Consider the following 20,656-nt stretch of genomic DNA (forward strand, 5'->3'; position numbering starts at 1 on the left):
TTTAATGCAATGGACGTTGTGGTAACTTCCAGCTGTAAAATTATTTATTGCTACTTCATAACTCTAATTTTGCTACTGCTATGAATTATAATGTAAATATTTGATATGTAGGAAATCTGATGTGACCTCAAAATTTGCAACCCACAGGTTGAGAACCACTGGTCTAGAGCACTATCCAGTATCCTTAGGATAACCCCAGCTATGAGGCCAAGGTACAAGAAAAACAGAAATATATTTTCATTTACTTTTGCTTTTGGTGCTAAAGACTGAAGTCAGGGTCCTGCACACACTCCCAACCCTAAATTAAAATAAACATAAAAACACACACTGAGGGCCAGGCGTGGTGGTGCACACCTTTAATCCCAGCCCTTGGGAGGCAGAGGTTAGTGTATTGCTATGAGTTCAAGGCCAGCCTGGTCTACAAAGTGAGTCCAGGACAGCCAAGGCTACAGAGAGGAAACCCTGTCTCAAACAAAACAAAATAAAACAACAACAACAACTACACACGCTGAGACCAATTTAAAAAGTGGCTTTCTACTATCCAAAGGCCACATAGTTCTTGTCCATCCGTGAGCATCGCTGTTCTCCACATACACAAGCTGCTCACAGTCAGCACTTGTCATGTAGCACAGCTGGCCACAAATTCTCAAGCTCCCCAACTTACGACACCTAGGCACTGGGATAAGTGGTGAGAACACCAGAATGACACCTTCACATTTTTTAACCAGTTTCATGGGCAAAATGATATCCACTCCATTATTATCTTACTATTCTGGGTTAGTGGAACTGAGCATCATCTATATTCTGAGCACTAATGACACACGTATATGCTATGCACACTCATCTCTAAGCCGCAGGCTAGCAACAGTATTTTTGAGTATCTACAAGCCTCTTTTCTCCAGCTGTATCCTTTTCTGGTCCATGAGGCAACTACTTCTGAATTTTTCACTCATTTTTTCTTTATAACTTTACTGCATATGCAGCTGCCCACTGTAATTGTATGTGTGTTGCTAGGACTGAGCCTAGGGCCTCACATGTTAGCCAAGTTCTCTTCTTAACTACACAGGCCCAATTATATTGCTAGTTTTTAAGTATTCTTCTGTAACCTTTATTTTCCAATATTGTGAAATTCCCCACGAATTAACAAATCTGAGGTCCATTCATTTTTCTTTGTAACTGTAGCATAGTATTTCAGTGTAAGAACATATCACAATTTATTTGTCAAAAGGTGCTAGGATTGATTCTGGTGTCATCTGTTATGAAAAAGGCCTCTGTGCATCAGTAAGGGCATCTCTAGAGCGACACTGTCCACACTGACAGGTACATGTGACTACTGAACATGGAAATGCAGCTACAGCAAATGAGATATGCTGGTGGTAGAATATACAAACATCAGATTCAAAGACTTCATAGAGAAAACAGTGTAAAACATCTAAAACATCTCACAGGAAATTTACAATATTGATCATGTGTTGAAGTGTTTTAGATTATAATCCAAATACAATGAAAAAGTACATTTTATAAAATATGCAGCTAAAACTGATGATCATAACTAAAATTAATCCTGTCTACTGACTTTTGTAATACAGCAGCCAGAATATGCTACTTTACATTTGCAGCCACACTGGACAATAATGCTCTACAATACACATCTAGGGGTAAAACTAGTGGAACATATAGGTCCTCATTTCAGATTTCCAACAAAATACAAACGTTGTTTCCCATTGTGGTAAGCCAGCCAGCAGTACACAGGATTCTCAACTCTATACCAGTAATTGCTATTAACATGGTATATGTTAATTTTGCCAATGTGGCAGAACGGTATCTCATGGTTTTAAGAATGTGTATGTATAAGTACATGTACATCACTGTGGCACCAAGAGCTGCACCTGGAGCACTGCATATGCCTCGCAGGCAGCCTGTCACTAAGCTACCTCTCAGGCCTTGGTTTTTGTTGTTGTTGTTGGTGGTGGTGGTGGTGGTTTGTTTGTTTTTGTTTTGTTGTTGTTGTTGTTGTTTTAAACAGGGTAGCATTATGTAGCTCTGGCTGGCCTGGAACTCAATATGTAGTCCAGGTTGACCTAGAACTCAGAGATTTACCTGCCTCTGCCTCCTGCATGCTGGGATTAAGGACATGTGCCATTATACCCAGTCTCTGGGCCCTTTTACACTTTTTGAGGCAGGTTTCAACATTGTGCAGGCTGGCCTTGAATTCAATCTATGGACAGCCCAGACTTTGAACCTGGGATCCTCCTGTCAGTCTCCCAAGTAGCTGCACCAACAAACCAGGCTGGGGGTTTCCTGTTTTGTTTTAATTTACTTACAGGGAGGGGACATTTGAATGGAGGAAGAGATGACAACTCATAGGGGTCAGTTCTCTCCTTTTACCACGTGAGTCCCGGACTTGGCTGCAAGCTCTTTTACCCACTGAGCCACTGGAACATTGTCTCTCGCTGTGTAAGGCCGCTCACTGCTCATATACTTACTGTCCATTATGTTTTCTCCTTTGTAATACACACTAACATTTGTACTTTTTGTGAGAGCAGCCTATTACTGCTCCTGTTGCCTTTGGAAGCTCACTCTTTTCTTTAAGAACTTAACATATAAATCTGAAGACCTGTTTGTCACATGTGTGAAAATAGTTTGGTTTGAGACATTCTGTCATTTTTAAAATGTTTATTTTATTGCCTTTACCATAAACTTATGTACATTTATTTTCCTAGTGGAATATATTCATTGTACATAATTATTTGTTTGCTTAAAATCAGAAACTCTAATATGTACTTTATTTCTTCTTCATCATCATCATCATCATCATCATCATAATCATCATCATCATTATCATTTTATGTGTATGGGTGTTTTGCCTACATGTATGTCTGTGTACCAAATGTGTGCCTGGTGCCAGTAGAGGGAGGTTAAGAAGAGGACATCAGATCTCCTGGACCTGGAGTTACAGATGGCTGTGAGCCTCTGTGCAGGTGCTAGGAATTGAATCCAGGTCCTCTAAAAAAGCAACCTGCCTTTTAACTACCAACCCATCTCTCCTGCTGCTGCTATACCCATTTTAATAAATTTGCCTCTAATCATTATGAAACAACTTTTTGGGTTATATAAGGGCATTTTCATATTAGTATTCCCTTTTATCCTCTTATGTTATTAACTCTCTTCCTGTGTCCTTTCTGGTTTTCATATGCTAACAAAGATCTTCCAACTCTACAGTAAAAAGAACAAAAATTCCATTTTTTTTCCCATTTTGTGTGTGTGTGGGGGTTTTTTTTTTTTTTTGGATTGTTTGTTTGTTTTGAGACAGGGTTTCTCTGTGTGGCCCTGGCAGTCTCACTCTGTAGATCCACCTGTTTTTGCCTCCTGAGTGCTGGGATTAAAGGCATGTGCCACCACCGCCCAGCTTTTCTTTCAGTTTTCAATAATTTCTTATTTTATATAAAATTCTAACCCACTTTATCTTTGCATATGACATTAAGCAGATGTTAAGAGCAAACAAACAAAACAAAACAAACTCAAACCAAACAAACAAACCAGAGCAACCAACCAGCTAAGCACAAGCTACCCTGGAGATGACAGCTGCAAGCCTACCTTGTCTGAGAAAGGCTTTCTTTATACCATCACCCCGAGACACATACATACCCACAGAGCCCAAACTGCAGCCTGCATTTGAGTCTTTACATTGCCCTGTCTCCTTGTACATCAGGATTGCTCTTAAGCTTTAGATTGGAATAGTGGGCATATGACCCAAGTCACAAAGTGCGTCCCCTGGATTTTCAACACAAAGAGAGCTGGGCAGTTTGCTTTTCTTCCAAAGCCAGAAGGCTACATTCTCTGCCACATGGAGTTTCTGAACCGCACTAGAAAAGGAAACTGAGAACACAATGCAAGAGACAGTATTTCCATAATCTGCTAATCTGTGAAGACTGAGAGCCTTGATGCTTCCTGAACTCTAAAGGGAAGACTGTATCTTCCATACCATTCCAATAAATAGCCTTTTCTGGCTAAAGCTAGTTTGAGTTGAGCTCGTAATTTGCAACTGAAAAGTCACAACCCTGACACTCACTTACTGTTCATTCTGAAATACATAAACTGTTCTTAGATGGTTTAATTAACAATCCTTCTTTCCCTATTGGCCTGAACTATTACTATTGTGCATAAAATTTCAATTGATAAAACATAGTTTGACTCAAGTATGTTTTATTTAGCTCGGCCATTTGTTCCTTACCAACACTGTACTGTTTCACCAATCACTTTTCAGTATGCTTTGATTCTAGCAACTGAGTCACTGACTCACTGTACTTAGTGAGTACATTATATTACGTCATAGAGACTACCCCCTTGAGTAAGTATACCAAGTCCTGGCTCTCATGCACTTTAAAACTGGAAGCAGGGAAGGATAAATAATTTTTTTAAATGACAAAGAAAAATATATATTAGATGAACATTCAGACCTAAGCTCATTATGAGGCCAAGAAAATAGTTTTCACACTAAGGCCTAAGGATGTGCAAGCATCTACCGAAGTGGAAGAAACAGTACCTCCGGAGGTGTGAAGCCCCAGAAAAATGGTGTCTAGTTCCTGGGGAAAAGCTTGACATGGCTGGAGCCTGGGACAGGAGAGGGAGAGTAGACACCGGAAGCTAGAGAAGGGAGAGGGAAGGTACTGCACACCCCTTGTTATGTTTACCTAGAGGAGCTTTTATATTCTTTTGTGACTGAACTTTTTTTTAAGTGCAGAGCACTGAAGCCAAGACCCAAGCAGATGCTTCACCACTCCAACATCTCCAACGCCAATTACTTGACTAATTGTTTCCATTATTCTTTTCTCAGAAAGTAAAGGGCTTGGTCTGATTTACCTTGTGTGTGGGTACCTCAGTACCATTACTTGTAGCACACACCCATCTCTCCTGTTTGCTAAGTAGGCAAGTATGTCTCCTGCAAACAAGGACTGAACATGCTTTCATTTCCTGTCTGATGCTACTACAGTAGGGAGACTGCCCTAAACAACTATCCCTCTTTGCCCTTTGTTAGATAGCTAACCATTTGCTGAATCTGTTGATGTCTTCAAAGAACTGGCTTGGTTTTGCATGTTTTCTGAGTCTCTGACTACTCTGGCTGGAACAGAGCCTTCTACAGTTTCAGGAGGGCTGTGCTCACATCATACTGTGCGCTCCACAGCCGCCTTCCCTCCCACCACGATGACTCTTCTCTAAGTCCATAACTCAGGTCATACTCGCTGCTTCCTTCATCTTCTACCTTTCAGAGGGAGTGCAGAAAATGGCCTCTGGATATGACTCGTATTCTTTCTTTTTCTTTCTTTCTTTTTTTAAAAGATTTATTTATTTATTATGTATACATTATTCTGTCTGCAGAGGGCACCAGATCTCATTATAGAGGGTTGTGAGCCACTGTGTGGTTCCTGGGAACTGAACTCTGAACTTTTGGACGAGCAGCCAGTGCTCTTAACCTCTGAGCCATCTTTTCAGCCCATGACTCTTATTTTTCATCTGTGACTCTTTTCGCTGCTCTTGTCCTAACTGAGGAAAAATCTAGGGTGTGTTCTATTTGCTTGAGAATTTCATTTTTAACAACAAGATGAGTCTCTCTTGCCCCCTAAATAAACTTGATTGACATAAATTTTCTCAAACATGCAGACTATGCTGAACCAGAGGTTTTCTTCTGCAATTTGATGGCCACTTGTCTTCTGAAACTCTTATTCTTACAGATACTAAGTCTTTTCAGACAGGGTTTTCAAGACAGGGTTTCCCTGTGTAACACTGTAACAACCCTGCTGCCCTAGGCTCCCTTTGTAGACCAGGCTAGCCCCAAACTCACAGAGATCCACTGGGTTGATATCATAAGGACAAACTAAAACTTCAGATTCCCATCAGGCTCCTGGTCCAAACTAAAGCCCACAGTTCCCCAAATCCTTGACTAAAATCAGAAATAACTTGAATTCCCCGATGATTAAAACTATGAAAAAGCTCTAAAATGAGTTTGCTTTATATAATGAAAACAACACTGCTGGGGAGATGAGACCTTTTATAAACCCCCCACTTTTTGTTTTGTTTTGTTTTGTTTTTGTTTTTCGAGACAGAGTTTCTCTGTATAGCCTTGGCTGTCCTGAACTTGCTTTGTAGACTAGGTTGGCTTCAAACTCACATCAATCCACCTGCCTCTGCCTCTCAAGTGCTGGGAATAAAGGCATGTGCCACCTTGGCGGCTTATAACCCCCTTTTAAAGGCGCATGAAACTATTACAGTACAGAATTTAACCTGCCATGTCTCTTTGTGCTAGATTCCGAATATGAAACATACCAGATAATGGGTTAACTAGGTGTGATTTCTTCTGAACAATCTTTGGCAGTAATCATTCTACTACTGGATTTATGCAAACAGAAGTAATGTAACCCAAGTCTCAAAGAAATGGGCCTACCTCAGTAAAGGCTGGAGGGAATCAGATGCCCAGTGGAGTAGAATGGAGCAAAATCCCTGCATTGCAATGATGATACTACTGGCAATAATGAGCAAAGAAAACTAGTACATTACATTGACAATAAAATATCTAAAGCACTCTCTGATTCTAAAATAAGAGCAAGATAACTATAAAGAGAAAAGACAATGTTTGCTAGCGACTGTAGGAAGGAGGGTTTGGAGCTCTCGAGCTCTTGTTCAAACCAAAGTGAGACTGAAAAGAGAACAGTGGGTGACTCACTCTAGTACATTAGAAACTCGGGGCTCGGCAGCTACCACAGCTCAACACACTGAAAGTAATGTGTGACCATATTAAGAGTCTTGCTTCTAATAAATGCTTGCTCAGTCCTGAAGTATCTTACACAAAACTGTGTACTGTGCTGGAGTAGAGGATTCAAGTTTAAACATCGTTGCAACTTTCCATGACAGCCCAGATTCTCTCATGAATTGAAGATTTAAACAGCAACAGGCCAGGAATAGTTCTTCCTTCCCCTTTAGTTAAATATAAATCTATTCACTCGAAGAACTACACTCTTGGAGATCAAAATAGAAGATTGCATGAGCATGCGCATATACACACACATGCATAAAGGTTCTTGATGGAGTCACTGAAGACTGCACAGATGTGTGTGTACACACATGAACATTCTTGATGGGATCAGTGAAGAGATCCAGGTTGGTTCTGCCTGCATCAAGGCACCAGGGATGACCACACCATAATAATAATAAACAGACTCCCTCACCAACTTCCCATGGTGAAGATAATGTGGCAAGCATGAAATACAAACATTTCTTTTTCTTTTAAAAAGAACATACAAAAGTTTAACTTCCTACCTTTTCCTCGTTCTCAAAAGCCTGCACCATATTTTAAGCACAGAAGCAAAAATGGTTATCTTCTTAAAAACTGAGTTCTCTCAATCCACAGAAACACTTTTTTGGAATACGTAGTCATGTGACCCGACAAGGAAGTCAGAGGATGGACTCATCACGACACCCAGAGAAACAGCTGTGTAACAATGACGAGTGCTGAGCTCATCTCTTCTGAGCAGTAACAATCTCTGCTGCACACTTACATACATTAAAAATAGATTATTTTCTTCATCACCCAGGTCAAATTTTTGTTGTGTCAATGCCAAACTCAGAAGTTGCTTCAATTACCAAAGTTCCTTGGCTCTCTCTGGATGGTGTGACCTACCTGGAGAAGGATGCCAACAAGGACATGATGTCCAAGGCACAGATGCCACTTGGTTTGTTACTTTTCAGTGTACACAGTACACAAAGACCCTGACGTAAAACAATCTAGGAAACATTTTGACCTACGTGACTCTTTGTAAAACTTCAAATATGGAAAAGTTCAAAGAATTAGCACAGTGACCATTGTGACGAACCTATAATCTACATATATACTTCTACCCTTCATAAGCAATACAACTTTCTTCTCCCGTGAACCATCTGAACTTAATAAGACATCTTAACATTTAACTCTTACACATTCATTAGGAGACATTGCTATTTCAAAAGGATTTGTGCCTTATAGTAAAGCTATGGCCCTGATTCCTTAAGATGCTGCACTCTGTGATTCTAGAGAACAAGATTCATCTAATATGTTTCTAAGACTCTTAATGTCTGCTTATCTATTTAAAATGGTGATTTCTATGCTGGGGTGTACTTTAGTGCCAAGCCGTGGTTTCAATCTCCAGGATTGCACAACAACTTGAAAACTGTGTATGTTGAGGCTGGTGTGTATCTGTGGATACATGTGTGTGGACACAAGAAGTCAACATTACATATCTTTTTCATATGCTTACCTCATTTTTTGAGACGGTCTCCCACCTGGAGCTTACCTACTGGTTAGACTGCCTGGCCAGTAAGCCCTAGCGATCCTCTTGTCACTTCCTCCCTAACACTGGGTACAGGTATGTGCCAGCATGCTCATATTTTATGTAGGTGCTGGGCATCCAAATTTGGGTTGTGTTATATGGCAAGCATTTTGCCAATCAAACCATCTCCCAGCCCTTACAATGTAACATTCTTGCTATATTTAATATTACTTAATAAAATAATCTCTACAACCAATGTCTAAATGAATGCCAAAAAAAAAATCATCAAAAGTACCAGTCCAATAATATTTTGGTTATTTTTCAGGATGCTAGGCAACTTAATGTAGTTTATATGTTTGTATGAAAAAAAATGGAACTGTAGGAATGTTATATAGCCATACATATTTCTCAGTAGGGATACTGCAGTCAAATTAAGACTGCGGTATGGATGGGTCTTTGGACATTTTAAAGTGGGACATAGGATTTGGCAAAAATGAAGAATACACTAGAAGAAGCCATGTCAGTCTGAATGATCAACAAAACTCTGGAGGAGTTACTTAGTACCTGCACTGAGTCAACAGTACAGGAGGGGCCGAGGACACACTGTAAGGCTGCCCTGAGCCCACTGGACATATCCTGCAAACACTGGTCAACTACACAAAGACAGATGTAACCTCTCGTCACCTGAACTCTCTACATCCTAAGGCACAGGGTAATGTGTTAGCTAAGTCGTTATCGCTCTAAGATCCATTTGCTGAAATCCAATCTTCAGTGTAACAGCTATTGAGAGATGGGCCTCTCTGGAGGTAGAGGTAGTGGGGTGCGCCCTCATGAATAGGATTAGTGCCCTCATAAGAGGCCTGAGGCAGCTTGTTTGTGCCTCTGCTGTGTGAGGACACTAAATCTGTTGGCACCTTGATGTTGGATTCCCAGCCTGTGATCTGTAAACTATGTGGGCTGCGGTGCTTTGCTGTGGATCCCCAGATCCCCTCCACTCAGTATCTCATATTGCTTTCCTCCTTGTTATCTTTATATCTTACACTATATAGCTTTCCTTTTCATGTTATATGTTCTCTTTCCTTACATTTTCTACTTACTCTTTCTTTTCATAAAAGACATGAAAAAATTTAATTCTGTAATGATTAAAACACGACATTTAAATGTTTAAATTCCATACAGCCCCTTAGATGTAAGGAGTCAAATCAGTATAAAGTATACTTTATGGGGTGGAAGAGACAGCTCAGCAGTGAAGTGCTTGCAGCTCTTGCAGAGACCTGGACTTGGTTCTTAGTATTTGTAATTCCAGGTCCAGGATCCAACACCCTGTTGGATGCACATACTCACACGGGCGCACACACACATAAAATAAAATAAACTTTTATAAACTTTTTAAAAGTACATTCTAGTCCCCAAGCTGAAATGTGTGATGTAGGAATGAGATTTATAACCAAACAATAAGCACAAAGATGACTTTCAAAAGTTCCCACATCCAAACAGAAAAATAAAACAAATGTACACAATTGTGCACTCTGTTCTGGAGCATCATGTATCTGAAGACACAGATGACTCACCTCAATCATCACCATTATCACACACATACACGTTGAACAAACGCTTTCTGGCTAACATACAACAGCCCTCACACAAGAAAGCAAGCAGATGAGCAAAGAAAGCCCTACCACACCCATGAGTTAGTAGCTACCAGCCTATCCCTCCATTGGCTCCTGAAGTGTTAGGGTGAGTTCTGCCAAGCTACCCCTTCTCTAAGACAGTATTAACACATTACAAAGTGCCAAAGGGGCCATTAAAACAAAAACAAAAAACAAAACAAAACAAACAAGCTGGCCCACTTGTAGAAGTCAGCAGCTTTCCCTTCTGGTGAAGCATGAATATTTAAATCAGGCAAATGAGTCAAGGACTGAACACTCCACCCTGAATGCAGGGTGTGCATTGCTGGCTCTGGGCTCAAAGGACCCGATGTCACACACCAACATGGAAATGAGTGCTCACTTAGGATTCCAGAGGGGTGGTTTTCTAATAATTTCCCAACCTTTCAGACTTTAAGTTCCACATTTGGATGTAAGGGCAGAAACTGGCAAAAGATGGATCACAGCAACTGTTTTAAATTATGTGCTTAATGATTTCTATCAGGTATAACATAATTTAATTTGCAGTAAATCAAGCAAACAGAGGAAAGGTTAGGATTTTGGCTAACAGCTGTAAACTTGTTTTTACCTTCATCATACAGTAGCAATGCATTAGTGGTGCACCACACTCAAGAAGATGATAAACCTAGCATAATAAAACTGACAAGAATCAAGTTAAACCAAGTACTAATGTTTAAATGGGACAAGAAACAGCACATAAAACAAGATACAGGTAACCTGACAAATAAGCCACTCTTCAGTATAGCTACAGGTGACTTGAGGTTTCACTGGGAACACATTTATTAAATCAAAATGTGGGGCTGGTGAGATAGCTCAGCGAGTAATGGTGTCTCTGCTACCAAGCTGGTTACCTGAGCTTCATGCCTGGGACCCATGTAGTGAAAAATTACAACAACCCTTGAACATTCTCCTCTGACCTCCACATTGTGAAGTGCACGCACGCGCACGCGCACACACACACACCCCTAAATACAAATGTGCCTTTAACATTTTAAACACTATCAGAAAATCCATACTAAGATAAAAGATGCAACTAGGAATTTTAAGGTCAGATGATCTTGTCCAAATCTACAATTGTAACTTTCAACAGAAGCTCTCACTGCTATAGCTGGGGGCTGTCCTGGAACATGCTAGGTAGAACCGGCTAGCCTCAAAGTCACCTGCCTCTGCCTCCCCAGTGCTGAGATTGAAGGTGTGCACTACCATGCGTAGCTCTGTGCTTATGTTCTTAAAACATTTTATTGTAGGCAAATAGCCCAAGATCTCACAATTAGGAAACAAGATTCCATTTTTAAGGAAACATTTCTTTCTCTCTCTTAATTATAGATCAGACATATTTCAAAAAGATAGAGAACTCATTTAATCCCCTGAACTTATCCAGGCCAATGAAGTCTTACTTCCTCAAAATACAAGCTTGCCTACCCTCCAGATGTTGAAAAATCCCACTGAAAGCTGGGTGGGTGGTGGTGATGCTGAGGCAGAGGCAGGATGATCTCTGTGAGTTCGAGGCCAGCCTGGTCTACAGAGCGAGTTCCAGGACAGCCAGGACTACACAGAGAAACCCTGTCTAGAAACAAACAAACAAACAAGAATCCTACTTAAACAAAGGCACTGACCTAAGCCTTCAAACAAACATGTGACCGGTAGAGGCTCCATGCCGCCCAAGCAAGGGAGGCCCTACCATAATTGTCCAGGCCTATTTTCTTAACACCTTTAAAGCAAAATCAAAGTTTTTATATGTTTTTGATATCATGGTTTGTGCCCACCCATCTTGGTTCATATGACTATTGACTTAGAATGCCATCAGCTGAGCTGGGCACAGAGACATGTGTGATTATAATCCTAGCACTTGAGAGGAAGCAGCAAGAAGATCAAGAGTTGGAGGCAAATCTGAGCTATATAGACATCTTCTCTCTCTGCTTTCCCACCTGTGTTCTTGAGCCTTCTCCGCTGTATGCATGCTAACTCTTTACCATGTCTGTTTTTCTTCATACACATGGTAACTTTATCATGTCTGTTCTCCTCTGTACACATGCTAACTCACACAGTGGTCTGTTCTCCTCTGTACACATGCTAACTCACACAGTGGTCTGTTCTCCTCTGTACACATGCTAACTCTTTATCATGTCTGTTCTCCTCTGTACACATGCTAACTCAGAGTGGTCTGTTCTTCTTTGTACACATGCTAACTTTATCATATCTGTTCTTCTCTGTACAACATGCTAACTCTTTATCACATGATGGTCTGTTCGTCTCTGTGCACATGCTACTTTTATCATGCAGTGAGTGGTCTGTTCAACTGCTGATACATTTTAAGACTCTACTATGACTCCCTAATATGATTTGCCCAAGTAAGCAAGTTGGAAAGTAAAAGACAATTATTCAAATAAGCAGTTTGTTCTCAGTTATAATAAAAAGAATTACAGTAAGGACACAAAGCATTCCAACAAAAAGGTCACTAGACGTAAGGATTCTTCCTCCAAACACTGAGTTCAATGAAAACAGATAGAAGTCTTAACTTGAAACCACTATCAGTTCTCTAAAACATGTGAATACTAGTTGTCACCACCGTTGTCGTCATCATCATCATCTTAGTAAGGCAAGCAAGTGTGCATGACAGGGTGTGGAAGTCAGAGAGAGTTTTAGAAAACCCATTCTCTCCCTATCCTTTTTTTTTTTTTTAGACACAGTTTCTCTATGTTGCACTAGCTATCCTAGAATTCATTATATAGACCAAGCTGGCCTCCAACTCACAGAGATCCAGCTGCCTCTGCCTCCCAAGTGCTGGGATTAAAGGTGTGCGTCACCACAGGTCTGTCTCCCTAGGTTCTGGAGATAAAACTCAGGTCTACACTTTCACAACATGCACCTTTACCTGATGAGCCATCTGGGCCTCCCTGCACCAGACTTTTGAAATCTCTTCTTTGCCCTTTGTGAGCCCTAAGCAACTGCTCATGCTGCAGTGTAGAAACAGCAGCCAAGCGTTTTAGGAGAAGGAATCTGTACAAGGTCTATCTTTTGGGGATGTGGTCATCAGAGGAAGAAAGAGAAACTCCTTATTGAGGTGGACTTAGCAGCCCATGAGTTCACCACTGGCTCTGTTTCCTTGCTTATAGAGATAAAGCACCATATTAAAATGCAATATATTTTGGGAGAAAAAGATAAAAATACAAAAAGGCCTATCTTATCTTCAGAAATGCAACTCTCAGCTCTGTGAACACTGGCATTCAGCTAGCCAGATTACCAAGCTTATTTACAGCTGAAGGCTTTACCCCAACTTCCATCTTTCAAGGTTTCTAGGGTCTGTTTGTTTCCATGTGTACTCCTGAGCTCTTCACTACATGCTCTTCACTCAGTCTGCAAACATCAGTGAGCAGCAGGCAGTTTAATCAACCAAACACCAGACAGTGCCAGTGGCAGTGGGGCCCTCTCTCTGTAGGGCAACACACCAACAAGGCCTTAGTTCTGTGGTACAGAGGTCAAACAAGATGAGATATAGCCACGACAAAATGGAAAAACAACAACAACAACCTCAACAGCAACAACAAAACCTTTCAAAGCCACCTCATCAAGAAACTAATGCTTCTTAACAGCAAGCTGCAGAAAGCCAGAATCCCAAGGTTCCCAGCATTTTCCCTTGTTTTCTGGTGGGCTATGAGGCACTGCTCTTAGGCAGTCTCACAGAGGTCCTCATCAACCCCTACGTCCTGTCATATACATCCTCTGTCAAAAAGCCTGCTGAAGGCATGAAGCCTGTCCTGATGGTAAATGAACTTTCTACATGCAAACACACTGCAAAGCTCTGTGACTTGGAAGTTGTCCTTCACTGTGTGACAAGTGTCTTGTCTGTATACCGGAGAACCATTTCCATTCATTGGGCACCTTTCCTGTCTATACAGCAGGACACACAGTTGCCATTGCTCCTCAGAACCAATACCAGTTCAGGAGTTCTGAACTGCTGTGTAGCCTGGATCAAGGATGACACAGCCAAGTCAAAACAAACAGCTTTTACTCTCAATAGCATTATGCTCACCTAGTGACACCATTCCAGCCTTTTTTCCTGTTTAACAAGTAACAAACGCATAGAAATAAATGCAATTGGCCAAACAAATACCACAAGGGACAAATAAATGAGTAATTGGTACACTACAGAGGCAGCCTGAGACAGAGCTTCAGGCAAGTCGCTCCACTCCAGCTCCTCAGCCATCAGTTCCCATGTAGCCTGCCTGCAGAGAGGAGGGGCTAATCTGATGATGTCGGTACAGGCTCTGCTCCTCGGGGAATAGGGGCGTAAGTGGTTATTATTAATCCTGCTGAGGTTGTGCGGTCAAAAAGCATAAAACAGGAGAAACAACATTCCTTGGTGGTTTGCTGGGAAGCACTTGTCCAGTCAGGCAGGGATTTTAACTGTCTTTTAACAATCTTTATAAATGTCCCCAAAAGAGGGAACACCCCCAACTCTCGATTCTACATAAAGAAACCAGAAGAAGGAGAAAAATGACTTTTGAAGTGAGAAGTCTCATTATCCCCATTTCCAGATAAGGAAAGCAGTACAGAGACCAGAAGTGATCTTTTTTAGTTCTATTAAGGAAGCAAAACAGTTAAGAATAATCAGTCTGAGAAGCATCCCAGGTTGCTAATATGAAGGGCAGTGGCTAGTGTACAAAAGAATGAGAGTGAACACTTGTTCCACTGTTTGGTTGTATAATCTTGTAAACCCTTTTTTTTTTTTCTTATTCGTGTCAATTTCATCTGCATGGTGGGGTCTGACCAGGACTGAACCAGATAAAGCATGTGAAAACTGTAAACAATAGAACACTGCACACATAAGTGACATCTGTTACTACCTTCGCGTTCGTGAGTGGCTTTTAACACTGCTACCTTAAGAGTTTGCTGTCTTCACACAGATAAAATACTAAACAGCTCTATTAGAGGATTCACATGTAATAAATCCACACATTTAAAGTAGACTACTCAGTAGGTCCAGGCCCCTTCACAGAATGGGCTGATCACACCGCAGCAGACTTTGGAATATTTTAACCACCCCCCAAAACATCTGAATGCATCTGAAGAAACTTAAACCCCAATATTTGTGCACGTCCCCTATCCCCTAAGCAACACTGATCAATTTTCTATCACTGTCACTATGAATTTGTATATTTGACACATTCAATATAAGAGATCATTTAATATGTTGCCTTCTGTGCCTGATTTCTTATCCTCAGCCAAACATTTTCAAGATTCAAGAACTCTGTAGCACTTCTTCATCCCTTTGTATTGCTAAATAGCATTCCATTCCTTGGACATACTGAATTTTCTTCAGCCGTTCATCATCTGATGGGGTCCTTAGTACTTCTGAGCTATCATGAACACAAACACCATTCCAGCCTTTCTTCCTGTTTAACAAGTAACAAACACATAGAAATAAATGTAATTGGCCAAACAAATACCACAAGGGACAAATAAATGAGTAATTGGTACAGTACAGAGGCAGCCTGAGATAGAGCTTCAGGCAAGTCGCTCCACTCCAGCTCCTCAGACACCAGGTCGCATGTAGCCTGCCTGCAGAGAACACGAACAGTGAAGACATGACCGTTAGTGTTGAGCTTTCGCCTGAGCATCTGTTTCCATTTCTCTTGGGTGCACACCCAGGACTGAGACTGCTGAGTCACATGGCAACTCCATGCTTAACATTTTGAGAACCTTGCCAGAGTGTTGTCTTTCAAGTGACGGTACTGTTTTATATTCCCACCAGCAATGCCCGAGGAGAAGATAATTGAAGGGAGACCATAGAAAGTAAATCCTTAGCTGGATGTCTGAGCAGGGAACCGCTCAACTAGTTCAGCCAGCTGACTCGCTGTGTCACTGACAACGCAAATTACTCACAGCAGGATGGCAAAGCTTCACTCTCAGAAAGGAGATCCAGACTGTTGGGGCATTTTTTCCCCTTTTCTCCTTGCTCACTTAGACCCAAGCCTAGACCAAGGCAAGGAAACAGCTTTCTTTATACACAGAGTAATGTTACGTCTGTTTCTGACACAACATGCTATAGAATTTGCAGAGCCAGAATTTAAAAGTCCTTAATCATTCCTGAGATCCAGTTAGTAAGCTGTCAAAAATTGCTGTATGAAATCTTCGATGACAGGCCCTCACCTTTCCAGTTGGTGTATCAGGCTCAGCCCAGCTCCAACATCTATGCTTAGGGCAGGTCAAGCACAGGCTAGCTTCTAGTGTTTTCTTGTACCGTGGCTCCTGCAAGCCAAACAGAACGTATGGGGGAAACAGATGGCTTCTAAAGGGGGAAGAGAAGAAAAATAGGCGCCAGGTAGAAGAGGGTGGAAAGGGAGGGACTGGAGCGGGTAGGAGAAAGGTGAAGCACATTTCTGCTCCGGCTCTTCCCACCTGTCACAGCGCTCTCCTTGCTGGCTGCCAGCATGTTCCCTTGCAAACACAGTTGCAAGTGACAAAGAGCAGCCACTGTCCTACTCAGGGGGTTCCTTCCATGTGCTATATTATAAACTGCACTAAAATGCCAACAGCTTATAAGGAAGGGAATTATATACTGGAAAGAGCTACAAATAGCACTCTACTGCCTATATCCAACAAATTAGCTTTGAGACCTGTATGTTCCCTACAAAATGACAAGACTACCCAGCAAACTGCAAAAAGGAACGTAATCACAAGATTAAGTATTTTTTAAGTGACTTGTTTAAATCTAATGATTTGTCAGACCTTTTATTAACTCAATCACAGTAAAACCATATTCTATCATATGTATCATGTAGTCACCACATGCTCAATTTGCTGAGGGGCTCTGCTCTTATGTAATTAAAACAAATTACTAAAATTTTTCCCAAGAAAGTTAAGGACTCCCACCAGGGACTACCACTGAAAAGAAATACATCACCCCAGTTTCAGAAAGGAAAGATTCTGGCTGTTGCTGTGTTTCCTGCCACCTTGTCTTGCCCTGGCTATAGGCAGCAGCACGCACTCTACACAGAGGCTCACGCTGCCAGCAGCTTTCCAGTGGCCTTGCAAGACCCAGTGGTTGACTTCCTTTGATCAGCAGAGTGGTGTGCCGATCAGTGTGACTTCCTGTTTCGCCAACTGTGAGCTTGTTGGGCAGAGCAAGAGAGCTGGCTTTTGAGCAGCCCATGCAGGGAAGCAAATTCCATAGCTGGAGACTCATGAGAGCAACGAGAACTAGGAGAGGGCGGAACCGGAAGCAGACACCTTTAATTCTGCCCGCTTGGTACTTACTGATGTCAGGATCCCTGGGACGAGTGGGAAGTCCGTGCTTCTACAACTCTCCCATGCCAGCTGCAGTTCTATAGGTGACTATTAAGCACAATGTTCAAGACCAGAGTCCAAGTCCTGAAACTGTAATTTGCAAGTTTTAATTGTTCTGCTTCATTCCGATGAAGGGGAAATGGCTTCATTGAAATTAAGGGTGAAGGAGGAGAAAGCCACCCCAGATGGTCTCATGGCATACTATGAAACAAGGGCAGAAGTATGTCTAGAACCTGAGAGCACAGGACGGCAACAGCACACACCCTCTGCGCCATTCCCCAGATAAGCAGCCACTGGAGTAACATAAGTTCGTCCCTTGCAAGGTACACAGATTTCTTTTTTCCTATCAAATTGCAAAATTTACCTAAAGATAAATATAGTACCCAGCTCTCTGCTGCACTCAGCTTATGCTGTCTTGGGTCTGTCTCATCAGCAGTCTGTCCTTCCTGGAAGAGCAGTGAAGGGCAGCTTTCTCAAAGTACAATTAGTCTCTGAGGGATACACACCATACTTAAATAAATGTCTTCTTTTCCAAAAGGATTAACTTGATCCTTAGAAGTTTTAATTTGTGATAAAATGTATGATTTCTAACACTAGATCTAATCATTGTTGTTTTCAAGAGTAAACAGTCAATTGCAAATTGAGCAAATTACTTTGGCAATCCGAGTACCAGAATGACATGGATTAGGTCAGCAGGTGGCAGATCATTTCAGTGCTGCTTGCGGGCCCAAAATACAGTTAGGTCAATTTTTTTTCCCCAAATTCTGGTGACAGTTAGAATGAAAACCAGAGATTTAACTTACCTCCTGCCTCCATTCCCACAGCTACCATAGTCACACGGACATTTCTAGAAAATCTCTAAGTCCACATTTCCAATGTTCAGGCTTCTTGGGCTTCCAGAGACACTCAAGTGACCCTGAGACAGGGGACTCCCACTGTTTAGAGACAAGGCCCCTTATCTACACCAGGAAGTTGGGAGTTCTTGTTAATCTGATATATTAAGCAGTACAGTAGTACTTTGAAAGAAGAGAACGGTAGTTATGTCTCAAGCCAAGGAGGGGAAGAAACTGTCCAGCCTGCTTCATAGCAGAATAGCAGAATACAAGCAGAAAGGCAGGGAGTGGATGAAACAAGACATTTACACCAAGAAATCAAAAGGAGGGGTAAATTAAAGAAAATCCTTGTGCTCAGAAGTCAGGAGCCCCAAGCCACCTGGGACCATGGAAACAATCTAAGAGCAGCACTATGAAGCCTACCTCCCCACACTGTTATTTCCAGCTACTAGCAGAACTCCAAAGCCTCCCAAGTTGCTCTCTGGATAACAATCAACACGACAGTAAACACCCAAGCTCTGCTCAAGTGGTGGCACATGGCTGAACAAAGTTTGCCTCAAGAATTGGCCTGAAAATCATGTTCATATCTTAGGCTGGCACTTGTAGGGATAGGAAGTGTTAGGGGTCAGGGGGGAGCAAGTTGCAAGCCTAGGACTGCTAGAGCCGACTTGTCAGCGTAAGCTAGTCTGTGCACTGCCAATGACTTCAAGGGGAGAAAAACTGCACAGTTCGCTCACACTGGAGGCTTGCCATATTCTCACACTTGCTAGCTACATAAGCCAAAGAACTGCTTGCGCTATGACAATGTTGATTTGAGCTTCTGCGACTAGAAGCCAGAAAGTCCTCACTAATACACAAAGAACTCATCCTCACTGCATCTGGTCCTGAACTCTGGGCAGAGGGCATCTTTGTTTATTTTGCAACCTTCTCAAACTGCTAAGCACACACAGGAGGCATTACTAGCTTAACTAGACAGAAGGGGAGGGACAGAAGGAATAAGGGACTAACTAAAGGGCTAAACTGCTCCTTCCTGCTAGTACCCACGAGATAGCATGGCTGCCTACCAGTTTCTCATCATTTGCCCTGGTGTGTCTCTGGAACTTTTATCAAAGCAGCTCATGCCTCATAAACTAGCAAGTGCTTCCCTTTCTCTTTCTCTTTCTCTTTCTCTTTCTCTTTCTCTTTCTGTTAGCAAGGCCTTTCAGCCCTCCTGGTGTCACTTGCCCAGGCAGTACATAAAGTGTAAGCAGCCGGATCACAGAAGGAGAAGTGAGCAATCCCGCCTTCAAGAAGCTGGAAAGTTCCTCATGTGCACACTAATGCACTAGGGGGTGAGCAGGGCAAATTCTCACACCAGGGCAAATCAAGAACAAAAGGAAGCTAGCCCTACACAGGTGAAACCCTTGCTGTCTCGATTGTGTGCCCTATCTCAAAGTGGTGATATTCTAAGGGCAGAAATGAACTATTTAGATTGCCTCTTGAATTCAAAATTTATAATAAGATGAAATGTATATTCTGGAATTTGGTCTCATGGTCTGATAAATACTTGGCTTCATGGGATACTTAGATCATCTCTCTCGTGGGCACCAGAGTCTTAACTTCCTCTGATCTGGAAAATATCAGTATGAGGGAAAAATCAAAGCTAAGGAGACTAATCTGTGTCTTATAAGTGGTGCAGTAGCAAAAGATGTAAATGTCCAACTGTGCTTCACAAGAGCTGGGAGGAAAAGCTATGCATGGGCCAGACTTGGAACAGCAAATGACTGATCCTTAAGAGTTCTTACTTTGCAGGGCGTGGTGGTGCACACCTGTTATCCACAACTCAGGAAACTGAGGCAAGAGGATTGCTGTAAGTTACAGGCAGGCTGAATTGTATAATGAGACACTGTCTCAAAAAATTCAAAATGAGAGGGGGAGAGATTGAGATTTTATTTCAAGATGTTGTCATTACCTTTGATTATCATCAGTCTTTGCTCATCACATATAATGATTTTTTTAAAAAAGAACCTAAGTATTTCATATAAGCTAAATGTTTGAAAAACTAATATATACAACACCCATACACCCACACACACACACCCCTTAATAAAGCTTCTGAGTCATAATACATTTCTAAAAATTAAAACACATTGGTTAAAGCTGAAAAGTTCTATGTATAAGTCAACTTAACTTTCTTTGAAAAATTTTCCTCAAAGGAAAAGCTGAAATCCAAAGTATTAATGTTATACTAATCCCTGTACAGACTGGCCCTCAGGTGATTCAGGAAGAGTGCAATGTCAAATCAACTTGAAATTATCACATCTAGTTTAGGCATTGTCAACTGTTAACCTACCTCTTCTTACATGAGTCTGCATTCCTGGGCCTCTCCCAGAGACTCTGATTCAATACAGCCCTTAGGTGCAACAGTTTTCAAAATCTTTTCAAGTTTATTTGGGGTATAAGCTGGGTTAAGAACCAACAGTCTACAGGTAACTGTGGCTTTGGCCTTCATTACAAAGATTTTATTTTGATAACTATTTCCCAACTGTTAAGGTAATCCTTAGAGGAGAAGCCCTGTCAGCCATGC

The 20,656-nt window shown here is 41.6% G+C and overlaps 1 protein-coding gene across 31 annotated transcripts in view; it reads right to left on the reverse strand.

Moving 5' to 3' along the window:
• PHF21A (PHD finger protein 21A) overlaps window positions 1-20,656 on the reverse strand; it is a 180,776-nt gene that overhangs the window by 99,655 nt on the left and 60,465 nt on the right. For 2 of the 31 annotated variants that reach the window (XM_084776653.1, XM_084776651.1), the window contains exon 1: window positions 16,121-16,819. The exons of 22 other annotated variants lie outside the window; for them this stretch is intronic. In XM_084776653.1, the coding sequence (XP_084632779.1) occupies window positions 16,121-16,348 (228 nt within the window). In that variant the 5' untranslated portion in view covers window positions 16,349-16,819. Of the gene's footprint in view, window positions 1-16,120; window positions 16,821-17,227; window positions 17,339-20,656 lie in introns of those variants that run through there. 7 more of the 31 variants (XM_084776652.1, XM_084776641.1, XM_084776660.1 and 4 more) reach the window with 5 other exon arrangements.

Source organism: Acomys minous, assembly GCF_964271855.1.
Source record: "Acomys minous genome assembly, chromosome: 3".
Classification (NCBI taxonomy): Eukaryota; Metazoa; Chordata; class Mammalia; order Rodentia; family Muridae; genus Acomys; species Acomys minous.